This window comes from Eleutherodactylus coqui, chromosome 11 (assembly GCF_035609145.1).
Source record: "Eleutherodactylus coqui strain aEleCoq1 chromosome 11, aEleCoq1.hap1, whole genome shotgun sequence".
Lineage (NCBI taxonomy): Eukaryota > Metazoa > Chordata > Amphibia > Anura > Eleutherodactylidae > Eleutherodactylus > Eleutherodactylus coqui.
In genome coordinates, this window is record NC_089847.1 from 131,265,725 (window position 1) to 131,282,817 (window position 17,093).

The 17,093-nt window shown below is 41.5% G+C and overlaps 1 protein-coding gene across 1 annotated transcript in view; it reads right to left on the reverse strand.

Annotated features, from left to right (window-relative positions):
* Window positions 1-9,384: 9,384 nt before the first annotated feature.
* Window positions 9,385-17,093, reverse strand: part of LOC136581799 (vomeronasal type-2 receptor 26-like) — a 43,984-nt gene continuing 36,275 nt past the window's right edge. Inside the window, exons 3-5 of the mRNA XM_066582422.1 lie at window positions 16,315-16,536; window positions 11,518-11,641; window positions 9,385-10,292 (exon numbers count right to left, since the gene is read on the reverse strand). Of these exons, the coding sequence (XP_066438519.1) occupies window positions 9,385-10,292; window positions 11,518-11,641; window positions 16,315-16,536 (1,254 nt within the window). The remainder of the gene's footprint in view (window positions 10,293-11,517; window positions 11,642-16,314; window positions 16,537-17,093) is intronic.

Here is a 17,093-nt window from a genome sequence, read left to right on the forward strand (position 1 = left end):
TCAGCTATCTGACACATACACAGAATAAATTGGGCAGAAGTGTGGGCAGAACCCGGGGTCCTGGGCTTGGTGAAACTCTGGCATGTTTGGGCACTGTAATTTCTTCATGTTTTATACTGTCCTTGGGTTTCATAGGCTTGCTTATGCTGTGGGTGCAGAAAGCTTTCCCATAGCACTGTCTAGCTGTCTGGCACAAATACACTGAATGACTTGGGTAGGGTGCAGAAGGCTTTCCCATTGCGGTGTTAAGCTATCTAACACATACGCAAAATGAATTGTGTGGGTACACATTGGTTTCCCATAGCTATGTAACTCATGGCACATTGGGTCACACAAGGTGGAGGCTGAGAACGAGCCTGACCCCGGGCCCGCTCACGTGCTTCCCACACAGAGGATTGCGGGTCCTATCTTGGTCACGGTTTCTCTGGCTTATTATGCCACCTCCCCCTCCTGCTGGGGAGCTTGGGATCAGCGCTGGTCGATATGTATTTGCTCTTGTGTTACCACAGTTATCTGAAACACTGATTTGGACCAATCCAAAGAAGCGTAACTGAATTAATGAGATGTTCACAGCAGTACTAGCATCCAAGTCCCCTTTATGCCCACGATTGTTGAAGGTGTGGGCAGAGGCCGAAGTCCTGGGGGGGAAGCAACTGTGCCAGTGGTGGCTACTTTTGCGACAACTCCTGCTTCAAACCAATCTTTGGTGTTAGTATGTGCTGCTGCATTGTGGAGATGTGTAGAAGTTCTGGCTTCTGAGTCCCCTTTAGGCCCACGTTTGCGGCTCCTGAGAATTTTGTGATGGAGGTGGCACGGGATAGAATTATGATCGTAACTTAATTTATCATCAATTCTCATCAGCATATCACACACTTTCAAAGAGGGTCACTTCCAGGCCCTGCCAACCCTCTGCAGTGTGTGTCTCTAGTTCCTTTTCATCCAAGATGGACTTATAAATAGACATGAGGGTGCTGTGGCTATCATGCGGGTGTGTGACATGAGGGCAGCTGAACACTGCGCAGGAAAAAATTTTTGTGCGCTGTGGACACAGGCTCGTGCGGGGGGTTGGACAGCATTGCCAGCATGTAACCCAGGAGAAGGGGCAGCGGTGTCACCTGCAGGCGGTGATTGGCCTTCGTTACAGCTAGTGTGGTGCTTAGCTAAGATGTGCCAGCGTGTGCCTTGCTGCTTATGGTCTGTCCCAAGTAAATTGTTAGGGGGGTGACCACCAGGCTCTTGCCCCCAATTTGGCTTAATAGTGTGACCTGGGAGCCTCAGATGCACCCTGTGTTCCCTATCTGTTTCTGTGTTGTTTTCGGGACTTTTTGATGTTTTCAGGTGATTTACACAGCCCCCACTAGGCGGAGCATGGGTCACCCTGAAAAATGTTCGAGTCTCCCATTGACTTCACTGGGGTTCGTTACTCGAAACGAGCTCTCGAGTATTACGAAAAGTTTGACTCGAGTAACGAGCACCCGAGCATTTTGGTGCTAGCTCATCTCTATTGTGTACCTGATCTGGTGCAGTAAATGTCCTGTTGGAGGGGCTTTATATTGGGGAAACAGGACAGAAACTAAGAGCCAAGATGAGATCTCATCGCCAGTCAATTGGAGAGGAAAAGATGGAATTACCTGTGGCAACATTTTTTTGTGTTCTCGGACATAGCATAGAGCAGATAAGAGTTATCATATTGAAAAGCAACTTCAAATCACACTGTTACAGAAGAATTTTGGAGTATAAGTTTATGTTTGATACCCTCAAGAATGGAATGCACCACAGCCTGTGATTCTTGCATAAGTGGGGAACATGAAAGGTCAGACGGAGGTCAAGATAGGTGTCCCCTTTTTGTTTTTCTCATAATAATTCAGCATTTGATTGTAAAAATGTTGCCATCCAATAGGTGGTGCTGCAGAGGTAATATTTCCAGCTTCTTCTATGTGCAGCCTTTTCCCATCTATGTGCTTCTTCTATGTACAGCCTTTTCGCATCTATGTACATTAGGGAAAAGAGACATCATAAAACTGTCACATTCCTCAGCTCAGTGGACTGATTTAGTATTTATCTCTTTGCTCTGAGTATCTTGTGTAATTTTAAGTCACAAATTTCTGTGTGTGAACATTTATTTAGATCAAGAGGGGTGTCCCTCCTTTGCTCTGCACCTGTATATTATATTTGTGTGCCATCCAAACTAGTTTCATTCATTAGCCTGACGAAGGGTCGATAGAACCCAAAAGCTTGCTGTAACATCATGTATTTTTGTTAGCCATTAAAAGGTAACATATCTACAAGATTACTTGGTTTCTCTTATTGAAAACATTTACACTATAGTGATATGGAGCATGCTGGTATATTCTAGATTTGTCCTCTATATAATTATTTATGTCCAGCTGGTATAACTTATTCCAGCTATACATATTTGATTACATACAGCACATACCTTGTTACATCACATGATCGCTGCTCCCCCTTTCGTTATCAGCCACTGCCGGCTGGAACAGTCACTCGGCCAGCAGAGAAATGATATACTGCAGTTCAGATGAATCACAACTGCAGTTTCTCAGTGAAAGGGAGGAATGTGTGCCGGGAGTCTGCAGAGTGGAAATGGCTGCCTGTTCCCTGGGTAAAGGTCCCTCCCCTCCCTGAGCACCCCCCATAGCCGGCCCATTGGCTGCAGTGGTGCCACAGTATATGGCAGGGGCTTGTGGGCCCCCATTTGTTAAGGGGCCAGATTGCAATTGCAACCTCTGCGACCTCCTAGTGGTACACCAGTGATCACAGGTTCATGGTAGCTGTCAGTGTAAGGACCCTCAATCTGAATTGTCAGATGTCTTATAAACCATTCAGCAACACAGCCATCTGATATTAGATTCTACTGACAACAACTATGACAATTCTAATCGTATGTAATGTCTGGAGGAAAAAGCTCAAAAATAAATTTTTCATTTATTCTTTTTATTATTCCATTTTTTCAAAAATAAAGACCATGAAAAATAGACAATGTACAATGTTTGTGTAAACCAAATGCAAGAGTGTTAAGAGCTATGTTGGTGATTGAATGGCTGTGATCACTAGCACACCATTTGGTCAGGTTTGGTATTGGAAGCAAAATTTCAAATTGAAAGGCACAACATTTTTGGCATGTAACCTGTTAATAAACTGACAAGAGCCTTGTAGGCCTCTGAGAGCTGAATTGATGGCTCCTACTACCCGAGTGTTCTGATACATTCACTTGGCCAAGAAGCTTTATATTTAAACTCTTCTGCTCCTGTTTGGTGAGTATTGATGCACAAATGCAGCCATTACAGTTGTCCAGGTACTGAAAACCCTTTTTTTGATAAGGCTGCCTGTAGTAAAATAATACACAGAACTGTACTTACTCCTCCACCACTGCCAGGAAACAGTGCTGCAGTCCCGCTGTGGTCCCGGTGTTTGTTGTGACAGGTGCCGTTACCAGAAGCCAGGTGTCCACTGCAGCCAATCAGAGGCTGCAGTATCACTGCTCATTTTCCTCACATTGGCGCTCACATCCTGAGCTCCATAATGACAGGACCTTGTTAACATGATGCTGCAGCCTCTGAATGGCTGCAGTGGTCAATTCACTTCTTGTGGTGGCAGCTGTCACAATTAATACGGTCGGAAGTCAGTTGTCCACTGCAGCTAATCAGCCATCAGTGCTCACATCCTGAGCACTACGATGCCAGGATTTCGGGAACATGACGTTGCAGTTTCTGATTGCCACTTGACTTCCAGTATCAGCAGTTGTCACAACTAATGGTGTTTATTTTTTACTATGGTCAGCTCTATTGAAGGGACATCTTGTAGACAGTGAACACTTTAAATAAGGGCACCTATCAGATATAAAGTGCATCATTGGTTAAAGCCACATCTGCTCAGACAGGGAGGAGAGGGATTAGCTGCAGTCACATTATGTCTGTGAAACAGCTATACCTTGCTTGTGTCAAATTTTTTATAAAAAGATAGCAGCTGCTCTGGAAATTATGACACGTCACACTCAGTTTGGTGTAATCAGAATGATCTTTCGTTTATTTCATCAGGCAGCAAAACCTTATAATTCTAAATCAATCTGTGTACCTATCTGCCTAGCCAATAAAGTACAAACAAGCGTGCATTAGTTCTGCTTTGTCATCTTATTGTTGCTATTCGAGCGCATACTATGACGTCAATCATTTCTTATCAAGGGTGTATCTTTTGGTTGTGTCATCTAGATAGATTTCCGAAGCAGTTATGCTAGACTGCACCCATATCTTGTTTTGCAGCAAACCAGTTAATATAAAATATCTGTTTGGAGCTTTCTTAAAGATTCACATACAATTTTGATCATATAAAGAAATTTAAAGCTGGAGTCAGCCTTGCTACACAATCATATATTCTCTAGCAGGGGTTGCGGTAGTTGAAGTTTCCCCTGTAATTTAGATCATGGCGAGATTCAGAAGGTTTCTCTGAGAGAGGTAATATGAGTGATGTATAATAGTTGGGTACTGATGTTAAAGATCTGAAATAGGGACTGAAGAGCTTCAAGTCAAGTGTCCTCACTGCAGACACTACACCTTAGCTGCATACCACCCTCTTCTCAAATTCCGGTCCAGGGTTACACAGAAAATCTCTGCATCCTGCATCCTCCCCCTCCTAAAATCACATAATCAAATGCATAAATTCAGGCACAATTATCACAGGCAAACAACCTCCACACAGCGGAAAAATGCATCGGCTGTTACATGTACAAGGGCATTCTGGTTTGGTTTACAAATCATGTAGCAAGGCTTGTTAAAAGTTCAGCTATTGACTCATAAGGCAGCTACCTTCCAATACGTGACACTGTGGAGGATTATTCCATCTCTCATTTAAATATATCTTTTTCCTAGAGAGCATTGCATGGATTTTAGGACTCCATTAACCCTTGTTCTTTCCTGTGGTGCTTTCCAAACATAGACATATTACTCCCCTGGACTCCCTGTACATAATATACAGTACATACATGTAATACTGCCTCCCTAACTTGAAGCTCTTCAGTCCCTATATTCCGCTAATAGTTCAAGCATGAACATATAGTAAAATGTCAACGCGTTTCCCAGAAATCCCCTATTTCTACTTTCTGCCGAAGGTGCATAAAAATACCCTAGAACCACCAGGGCGACCGATCATCTCTGGGATTCATTCCATAACAAGCCCCCTCTCGGAATACATCGATAAGCACCTTCAAAGATATGTTATTCACTTACCATCATATATAAAGGATACAGGACATGTTTTATCTCTTTTAAAGAATATTGTATGGAAAGATACATCAATATGGGTCAGACTAGATGTATGTTCCTTGTATTCTAACATTCGACATGATCTAGGCCTAAGAGCAATCTCATATTTTTTGGAAAACGATCCTCTTATGCCACCAAAACAAAAAAAAAATTAATAGAAGCTTAGTTTTATTTTGAAAAATAATTATTTTACGTATAACAAGGCGTTTTATATGCAGACAAGCGGTACAGCGATGGGGACGAAATTCGCCCCCAGTTACGCTAATTTATTCATGGGATTCTTTGAAAAATACATTTTTAATGATGACAGAATTTCCTTTTACCGGCGTGTTATTGATGACATTTTATTGATTTGGGAGGGTACATTGGAAGATTTAAATACGTTTATTTTAGGTATTAATGAGAATAATTTTAATTTAAAATTTGAGCACAATATTAATAAAACAGAAGTAGTCTTTTTGGACTTGGTCATAACAGCTCACGAAGGTGGTATTCAAACTCGTACATATTTTAAACCAACTGATTGTAACAGCTTTTTACATTTTTTTAGCTGCCACAAAAAAGAAGGGAAGATAAATATACCCTTCGGACAGTTTAAAAGAATACGCAGGAACTGCTCTTCAGTTGAAATGTACACTTCCCAATCACAAATTTTAAAAGAACGGTTTAAAAAGAAAGGTTACCCCTCGAATCTAATAGAAACCGCATACAATAAAGCGAATATAGAACTCAATGGTACAGATACAACGATTCATAAAAAAGAAAACAAAATAGACATTCAGAAAAATATTCTATTTATTACAAAATACAATTCACAATCAAATTTGATAGAGAAAATCATAAAGAAAAATTGGGAAATCCTCATGAGAGCCCCAATATTATACAAAGAGATTCAAAATAAACCAAAAGTGATATATTGTAGAAACAAAACTCTACAAAATATACTAGCCCCTTCAAATCCCTTAAAAAAGTTTAAAGATAAAATTCACAGCAAACCAACCACTGTAGGTGTTTAGAAGTGTGGAAGAAAACGATGTAAATGCTGTGATAATATCACACAAGGAAAGAAATATTTTGTCAAAGAGAACAGAAAAATATAAAATTACATCAATTTTTGAACTGTTGCACTCGTTTTGTCATCTATCTAATAGAAAGCCCGTGTGGGCTGAAATACATCGGACGCACTATCAACACCTTAAGTTCGAGACTAGAGATGAGCGAACGTACTCGGATAAGCACTACTCGTCCGAGTAATGTGCTTTATCCGAGTACCGCTGTACTCGTCTTGAAAGATTCGGGGCGCTCCGCTGCTGACAGGTGAGTCGCAGCGGGGAGCGGGGCAGAGCGGGCGGGAGAGAAGGAGAGAAAGATCTCCCCTCCGTTCCTCCCCGCTCTCCCCTGCAGCTCCCCGCTCCGCAGCGCGTCCCGAATCTTTCAGGACGAGCGGGGAGGTACTCGGATAAAGCACATTACTTGGATGAGTAGTGCTTATCCGAGTACGTTCGCTCATCTCTATTCGAGACTCAATCAGCATAGGTTCAATATCACCACAGGATACACAAAGCACAGTGTTTCACGCCATTTCTTACTCAAACACCAAAAAAATCCAAAGGATCTAAAAATTACACCAATTGAACATGTTCATCCACATGATCTCGGGCTCAGCTTCACGTCTGAAATTAACCCTCATTCCATCACGTTTCTGGACCTCCGAATAGCTAAGACAACATCCGGTACCCTAGAGACAACGATTTATTGAAAACCGACTGCCACCAACAGCCTGTTACATTTTCAAAGTCATCATCCATGGACCCTTAAAAGAGGTATACCAAAAGGGCAGTTCCTAAGGGCAAGGAGAAACTGCTCAGAACCATTTGACTTTGAAACCAAAGCTGCGGATATGGTAGATTGTTTTGCATGAAGGGGGTACCCAAGTGAGATCATCAATGAGGCCAAGACCTCTGCATCTAGCAGATCTAGAAACGATCTCCTGATCAGAAAAAATCGAGAACATGAGGATGGCAAAATACGACTAATTGCCACCTATGATGAAAAATCAACCCGAATAAGAGGGGTTCTCAACGAATACTGGAGTATTCTGAGGAGGGATACCGACCTGGTGGACTGACTGCTGGAAAAACCATCAATAACATACTGGAAGGGAAGAAGCTTAAAAGACCGCCTGGTCCATAGCCATTTTGTCCCACAACCGAACGCGAGCAATTGATTAGGTCGTTACCCAATTGCTGGATCATTCAGATGTTCGGGTTGTAAGGCCTGTCCTTTTATGATCGTATGAGGGATACCCGGTGTGAATCCTGCGATTCTTGTAGCTGTGAGACACATGCGCAGTACCCACGAGATCTCGGACCAAATCTCGCGATAATAAGCCGCTGACGCGCTCCCCCGGAAGAGAGTGAGAGATTACGTCACTCTCCAGCCTGTTAATCAAACTTCCGCCTACTAGCCTCTGATTGGCGATGGTGAGTACGAACCCCCTGCGTGGAGAGGTGGAGCCGGGCCTATTTAAACACTGACAATTTCTGAATCACTGAATCACTATATGTAATGAGGCAGTAGTGGGAATAGCGGCTTTCATTACTTACCTATGAATAGGGCATTTCATCACATATAAATTTGTAGCATTTGAATGCTTGTGCCAGCATATGGTGATTTGGCTAAATCTATGCACTTATAATAAGATCTGCATACAGTGATCACTACGATACATCCGCAGTTTGCCAAATCCAAATATCTGTCAGTATATGTGCTGAAGGAATAGGAACTATATATTTCATTCTCTTTTTAAAATGTTTTTTCTCAAGGCCACAGTTCTTCCATTCTGGGGAATTGATTGTGACTCTGTCTAACAACAGATCACAGAGACGGGAATGTCTATAAGTACTCGTAGCGGAAGCCCTTCACAGATATAGACTTTAAAAAATGTAATCTTTATTTGGTATGCTTTAAAATAACGTATACGGGCTGACAGACAGACTCAACATAAAACTTGGGGTACAAAAACACCTAATGGAAAATCCAGAAAGATTACGGGATCACATATATTGTCCAAAAAGGTGGGATAAGTCAATTTATATAGATATACAGCTCTGAGTGTCTAACCATGCGGTAGAGCTATACCCTTGCTGATCTTTTTCTGAGCTTATGATTCTTTCTAAGTTTTCATCTATATACACTGTCAACCGCATATAATATTTATATAATAAGAAATCTTTATGTTTTCCCTTTTTATGGTAAACATCAATTACTATGACTATCATGATTTGCCGCTCAAAGTGGAGCCTCAGCGCTATCCCGGCAATTGAGATCCGAATTTCATGTGCGAACACTACGTAAATTATTAACGTAACTACGCCATATACGGATATACGCGCATCCATATGAACATTACGTAATTCTTAGCGTAGTCGCACGATTTTCGTGCCCATGCGCATTCATTCATCCTGTATATCGAGTCTCCCGTCGCAGAAGGATTACGTCAGCGCGGGATTGACCGGCGTCCCACGCCATGAACTCCGGACCTCAATTTCTCGGAAGGTAGGCAATGCTATATAAGAAAGAGATGTGCATATGTGTGTCATGCTTGAAAAATGCGTTTATAAGAGCGCCGAAATGCATTGCAATTTTACTATATGTTCATGTTTGAACAATTATGGGAATAAAAGCATTTTGTTAAATATTGAGGAGACCTGACAGTTTCCTTGTTTTGGACCTGGGAAACCTTGGAAAGAGTGCGGAAGGCGATTTTTTCTACTCTTTTATTAATGTGATTTTAGGAGCATTGTATAGCCGAAAAGACTTCCTATACCCTGTGCTACTTTCTGTAAGGAGAAACATTACCAACTATCCAGGACAGTTAGACAAATCATCTACATATGGACAATTGTTTTGATTCTTCCTAGGTGTGGGTATTCTGTTACGATCATTCCAAGAGCACAACAGGCAATCCTGAAAGGTAAGAAAGAACTCAAGTGGAACAGCCAAAGACCTACAAAAGACTCAAGAAACTAGACATAAAAAAACTTGACATAAAATCTGTGATATAAAATGCTGTTCTAGAATGATCAATATAATCCTTACCCCTGTATCATAGAATTCTGCACTTCAGTATATAGGATTTTGTATTTATTTCAGGTCTGTAAAGAATGATGTAACATTTAGGGAAAAATATGCAGCCCAAAAGTCCAGCATTACAGGCCAGGATAGCAAATATCTCCATGGCCACCATGTATTTACCTTTGGTGCTGAGATAAGCCGGGATCGTGGCTATCCAGACACTGCAGAACACCAGCATGCTGAAGGTAATGTACTTGGCCTCATTAAAACTGTCCGGTAATGTCCTAGCGTAGAAAGCTGTAATAAAACTAACAGCGGCCAGAATCCCCATATAACCCAGGACAGAGTAGAAGCAAAGATCTGACCCTTCATTACACTGAACTACCATTTGCTCTTTATAAGAGTGTGTGTCCAGCTCCTGGAAGGGGGGAGAGAAGGTCACCCAACTCATACAGAGAATAACCTGGACAGAGGAGCAGATCAGGAGCACACAATTAGGTAGCTTTACTCCAGTCCATCTTCTCCACACACTTCCAGGCTTGGTGGCTTTGAACGCAATGCAAACCATTAGGGTCTTGGCCAGCAATGAAGAAACGGATACTGAGAGTAATATCCCAGTACATATCTGGCGTAACATGCAGGTTCCATCTACAGGACAGCCGAGGAACAAGAAGACACAGAGGAAGCTCAGCAGGATGGAGACCAGAAGGACAAAGCTTAGGTTCTTGTTATTCGCTCTTACAATCGGGGTGTCCTGATATTTAATAAAAATCCCCAATATTCCTGCTGTCAGTGTAATAAGTAATATGGATCCGGATAGAACAATCACTGATATCACATCATCAGAGTAAGAGAGAAATTCTACCAGTTTGAGAATACACTGAGTCTTGTTCTCATTTGGCCACTCATGGTCGGGACATCTCCTGCACTTTTCACTGTCTATAGGAAATAAAAGCTCATAACATCACATAATATGGCAACAACAAAACATGCAGGGCTTAATAAGCATCGGTACAATACTTGGCATCCCCGTGGGCCTTTATTAAGCTCCTTGCTACCTTTGCACCCTACCGGCACCTCACGATCAAATCATGGAGAGATTGAAGGGGTAATAAAGCTCCCAGCTAGCAGCTTAGATGCCTCAATCAACACTGACCACAACATCTAAATCGTTAAATGCTAGTAATCACTGTTATCGCCGATTGCAGCCATTAAAATAGGGTGTCAATTATTTTAAACAGCCGGCACTTGTCAAGTATGGACTGAGCTTGGCTCCCGAGTTCATTCCATATCCTGCCATTGTAACACCCTAATACACTAACAGTTGGTATGGCCGGAGCTGGAACTATGGAACTCTGCTATAGAATAACAAGGGAGCTGGTTGTACACCACACTCTACCTTGGCTAGGAATAACTCGCTGAACACTCCTCGGTGACTACGGGAACTGCAACCTCTCCTCACATACTCCTGGTTGAGTCTGCTAACTGCTCTGCGTCACTTCCTTTTATCATCTCTCTCTCTCTACCGGCCCACTTCCATACGGACTTGTATGTTGTTTCCCGCCCTTGGGGCTCTGCACCAGTGAAATTAAATCTGACTGTCAGTCAATCAGAGGCCAGCTGACATCAATGATGAGCTCTAGCTTATAGCAGAAGAGGAGACACAGGGTCTCTCCCACAGACGGCACCTCCTGTATCCATGGACAGCATACAGACAGGTGAGACAGGACAAGTGTGCTGCTAGTGTTCTGTAGTATCCGCTGGACCACTACACCATGACCTATGATATGATAGAGGCTTAAACCTTTCCAATCCAATTTCCCTGCCACCCACAAACTCCCCACCTCTTATTTAAATTGGGAGGGGAAAATGCGTTGTGGATTCCTTGCAATTATTTTATTACCATTTTCTTGTGCCATTTACTGTAACATACATATGCAGAACAGCCTTCAGCATCAGAGGGCAGTCTTGTATGCTGTTAGAAACATGTGTTTAACCTCATCTGATAAGGGAGCTATGTAGGGAAAGCCTAACGTCGGACGAGGGCCAACACTAGATTGGAAGCGGTTAATAGGATAAGAATAGCTGACCAGATGCAACATAAATGACATATTTGTAAAACATTTAGATAGGAAACAGAAGAAAAAGAAGAAGAAATACTTACCAGATGTGTTTGATATTTCTCCTTCAAAACATGGTATACACCCATAACAGCAAGAACTCCTTTCCTTGAGTACATGTTTTCTACTTCCTGGTAGACAACTTTCTGTGCACCGGGCCTTTGGTATCTGGACAAAAGAGACACCATAGTCTCTTAATTCTTTTAAATTAAGAAACTTTACTCCCTACCTTAAACCCCATGGCCTTCCTTACACTTAGAATTCAGTCTGTTCTTAATAATCAAGGAAAGCTTTTTCTGATGACCTCCTTCACAGCAAAATATTTAATTTCTCTATCCAGGAACCAATCGCTTCAAAATGTCAATCACATATTCCACAGCTTGGGAGAATTGGTTACACACCAAGTATAGTAATGAGTAAATTTTTGTAAAGTTCAGTTCCACCAGATTGAAAAGTTGCCTTTGGTCCAAATTAGTTTGAACCAAACCTGAACCTCACCAATACCCCTAAAACTGGTGTATAACACTGTCTAAGAGCCATAAAAGCCCCGCATAGCACTACTAGGTCACCTAGGAGTGTATCTAATTACTTTTGAATTGCTTTAAGGCAAAGTTATTGAAGAAAGAAGAAGAAAAAGAAGAAAAAAGAAGATTAATTTTTAGAGATGAGCGAACGTACTCGTTGAGGGCGATTTCGCAATCGAGCACCGCCCCCCGAATCTTTTTGCCCGAGTAGTCAGTTACTCGAAAAAAGCAGTGCTCGATTGCGAAATCGCCCTAAACGAGTCTGTTCGCTCATCTCTATTAATTTTCCTTCTTTTAACTTCCCCTTCTTTGTCCTTATACTTTTCCTTCTCATTTTTCTTTTATTCCTTTGTCACCTTTTTTTAAATAAAGGAAGAAGAATTTTAGTAGGTTTGGCCGAGACAACGTTTAGCAAAATTTCTGAGCCAGGCTGTAGACCTACAAGAATTGACCAAAGAATCTAAAAAAGCCAAAACTAACTAGCATAGACTTTTGTTGACACTTTGCACAAACAGCCGCCAGTACTGGTGGTGAGGAACTGTAAATGCGTCACAAAAGTCAGCGCCACAGATGATGTAGCTGGAGCTACAGATGGTGTTCACTCAGTTGGTCAGATGGAAAAGGTAGTCAATTTGCAAGTGAAAAGTATATATGAATCCTTAATTTTATTTTTCCCAACTGTAATGTAATGACTGTTGTAAGGCAACTTTTCCAGATATTTAATTGAATATTTACAACCATGTCAAATCACAATCTGCTCACTTAAAGTATACAGCACACATTTTGCAAGAGCTGGGATAAAAATAAAATGGAGGATTCATATATACTGGGCATACTGGATGTAACCTTATTATATACAGTCATTGAATCTATAAAAGGCTGTGAAGCAGTCTTCTTCTTATATAAAAAGGAGCGATCTATGGGATTATCAAGTTCAAATCTATTGCATAATGTATAAAATTCAGCCTGCAGTATAATTATTTTATATATAACTATGAGTTCTACTTACAGATAAGGGGAACTACTATGGAGAACAGATTCCCTAGCTTAGCAAACCTCTATATGGACTGGTGGGACACTTATTCATCTTCCTAGGAGAATAGATTTGGGTGAGTCAGGTATTATGGCAGAAATTCATAGACCATATTTTCTTCATATGGGAGTAAGCGGATTTCTCCAGATATATTCCTTAGTGCACTAAGTAATGATGACTTTCATCTTTATTTCACCCCTATCATTAATACTAGTGTGACAAATTTTCTTGATTTAACTTTTTTTGTGGATTACCATTGATTACTGATTTAAAAATTACGATAAGTCAATTGACGAGCAGTTTCATTTTGATGATCAGTTGTCACTTCCCACAAAGTTATTAAATATCCTGAAGATTTAGGTTAGAAGAATAAGACAAAATTGCATGCAGACTTAAGAGTATATAGAAGAAGCAAATATTTTAGAAAGGAAAGCCAGACAAGGGCTGAAGGCCTAGGGGTAAGCCAACCTGATATGGCCTGGGGGCAGGAGAATTGAGAAAGGAGGGTGTTAGAGGCATTAGGGGCACAAAGAGCCCAGGGCAAGGTATGTTATAGGCCTCTCCAGCACTACGTGGCCACTCTCGTGGCAGCCAACAAATTGTGTCTCAACCGACCTCCCTAATTTTTTGGTATGGTAGCAGTTGAGGTGTTCTTTTTCTTCAGAGAATCAGGTGCGTGTGACTGGTGTTTGTGTGATTGTCACTTCAGCAGTGGTCTGGGAAGCTTTTCAGTTGGTAATAAATTGTGGGGGTAATTCATAGTGGCTATGTTTCCCCAAGATTTTACTATGTAAGTCTTGTACTTGGACTGTCTTACTTTGCACCCCAGCTGGATGATGTCCTAAGGAGTGGATATATATTTTAAAACAGCCATCTATGCTTGCTTGTGGTGCCTGTAAAACTGCAGGAAGCACTTTTTTTCTCAAAGTTGAAAAAGCCCTTTAGGGAAGTAGTAAACAACAATCTCTGATGAAGAGAGGAGAGTGATCTAAGTGGTGCTTAGCCTTAAGAGACTGCATTGCAGGGAGAGAGAGCTGCCAGAGGAGTGAGGAGTCAGCTGAGAGACACGTGTGAGATGTGCCCTGTAGTGCCCCAGAATAGGGGTGCCTCCAACACTTCAATCTCTGTCTTCTGTGGTGTGTTTATGTGTTTGTACTGTTGGATGTGATAGACTGTGTTATGTCATGTCTATTGGCTCTGTCTGGGTCAATGTTAGGTCATTTGTCTGGTGTCTGTGTTATCCTAACCTTATGTGTCTTGCCAGTTACCTTGTCAGTTAACCTAAGCATGCCTAGGATTGGCTAGGTAGCTCACCCATAGCTCGGGTTTGATTATGAGTGCAACTATAAATATGTAGAGCATGGGATGAGAGGAGGGACTTTAGATAACAGAGTAGGAGAGGTGTGTGTGTGGAACTAAAGAAGACTTCAAGTAGAGCCTAAGAAAGCTGGGCTCAAGTCAAGCTCCATAGGCCAGAGTGGAGTCTTTTTCATTCCCGCTGGAAGAAGAATCCCAGACCGGGCAGACCCCTTGAAGCTAAGAGAAGAGAAAGTCTTTTCAAGTTATAATCCTGAAATTTGTATATGTGTTTGTTGTTAACGGCTAAACTGTTGGAATTACTACTAATAGGAAACTATAACGTTGGAACTGGTTTTTGAAATCTTTGCAAATGTGGAGTAAACTGTATACCTTCGGTTTATGTTATCAAAGCTGGTGTGGACTCTTTATTTTTGACCAACCAGATAATTTCTACTCAAAGGTACTGGCATCACGAGAACAATTCAATTTACTCGCTATTGTTACTGTTATCTCTACTTGCCACTGTGTGCAGCTGGGCCAGGCTGCTTCTAAACACTACGGTCTAGTACGGTAGAGCCACCATTGACAACCATCTTATTTCCCCACCAGCGCCCCAACAAAGGTATTCACTCGGCTGTCACAATGTGTCCTAGAGATTTTGTGCCTGTTAGAGAGTGCTAGTGGCACGAGAAAGGAAGAAACCTGAACTGAGAAGTGCGGCCTCATAATCAGAACCAACATTGCTGATAAAACAAAGCTGCAGGGACTACAGAGAGACTGCTACAGAGAGTTTACATCATCCTGCAGCTGTGTGGGGTAGCCCCAACAGAGGTCCAAACACACTTCACCTATGCTAAAGTACCAATCACACTAGAGATATATGTAAGTGAGGTGGGTCCTCAGAAAAAAAATGATGTGTGCACACAGGCAGTGACTGAAGCGCAGTCCTGCCTGTTAAAATACATAAGCTCAGGCCAATGTCAGAGAAATGCATATTCATCCACCAGTTGTAGACAAGAGTTTGAATAACATTTGCATTAATTTCAGACTGTGTGCAGGTGACCTCCACTGCTGGGTTAAAACATTCAGTGGTACTACTTTGTATTTTATTGCTACACTTTGTGATTTGTAAAAGATTGTTATTCTGCACACATTAGAGCATATATCCTTAGGTAGAGTTAGTGAGATTATCGAATATTTCTGTAATAACTTCATACTTTATCTATTAACAGAAGCTTCCATTCCTAACCTATTCCCAAAATACATTTGTTAAAATAAATATATATGTATCTTTGCAGGCCACATCATACTCTGGTTCCCGTGACACCTGTCCCTACCTGCAACAGTAGCTCAATATTTTCTTAGCTTTTTTGTGACTTTGTTCCAGAAACCAGGGGTGGTCACAGAGCTCAAACTATGCTGATTGGACAGTGGTGGTATCTCCTTGGAAATTGCCACAAATGCCTAAAGCCCCATTTACACAAGACGAAGGTCGGGCAAACTATGCCCGACACTTGTCTCCGCTTGTACTCTCTCCCATGCTGTTGCACAGGAGCGAGTATCGTTGACTCGCAGCATGGCAGCTGGAGGAGATTTCACTCCTCGCTCTCCAGTGGCTATTTACAGTGAATGATCATCGTTCAGGATTTTATTCAGCATAAACAGTGAGCAAAGATCCTGAATGGGGAGAAAGGAGAGAAATCTCCTCCAGCTGCCTTGCCCCTGTACTGCCGCTCTGTCAGAGAGCCAGTGACACTCGCTCTTGTATGACAGCGTAGGAGCGAGTATGTGCGGGGACAAGTGTCGGGCATTATTTGCTCGACATTCATCTTGTGTAAATGGGGCTTAAGATTAGATGATGCCATTAAGGAATACTTTGGGTTAAAGCATTAGAGTTAGTTCTTGTAGATGCCAATTATTTGTTCAGATTCACTAAAGAAATGTCAAAACTTAACTCACAAAGTTTCATGATGATGATACATTACCTCATTGTTGATAGTTTTCCACTGAATTAAGCTTTCATTGATTTTAATGGCTTTTAAGCTGGGCATATGTGAAAATTCAAGTGAAATGCAGGGAACAATACTTGAGAACAATGTTTGATTGACTATAATGTGGTTATGAATTTCGTAGTCTTCTGAGATTTCTCCATTTCTCTGGAAAACCAGTTCACCAAAAAGTTCTAGATACATCAAAGTATGATATACCTTTGGAATAAAAGGGAAACAAATCTATAACCACACATTGAAACATATAAAAACAGCGAAATAGAAAAGCCTCAAGGAGTATATGGTACTTTTTCTACACAATCGTACCATTTTGCTTGTTTGACATATATGGTTTGCTGCAACAAGGGCAACCATTACCCATAGCAGCTGCTAGGGACAAATTATAGGTAAGGCACATTGGTACCTGCCCAAGGACCTGCACCACCCAACCTTCCTGATGGCAATATGGTGATCCTCTCCAGTTGAAAAGAGGTAGAGTTCTACCCTGGCTCCATAACACTCACAAACTATAGTTGAAAGAACTATTGTATTTCTTGCTTTCTTTCTTATATGTAGATTTTGTAGGATGTCAAGTGGGATAGTAGGATGTCAAGTCCATATCCCCACAATGTTCCAAGAGGCTCCTGCAACCCTAATTAATCCATTAATCCCTAGAAACAGCTATGAGAACTACCACAAGAGGGAAGCTGATGACCAAAATAATACTAGACTTTCATTCACCCAGGAAAAAGAATCTAAATAATAATAATCTTAAT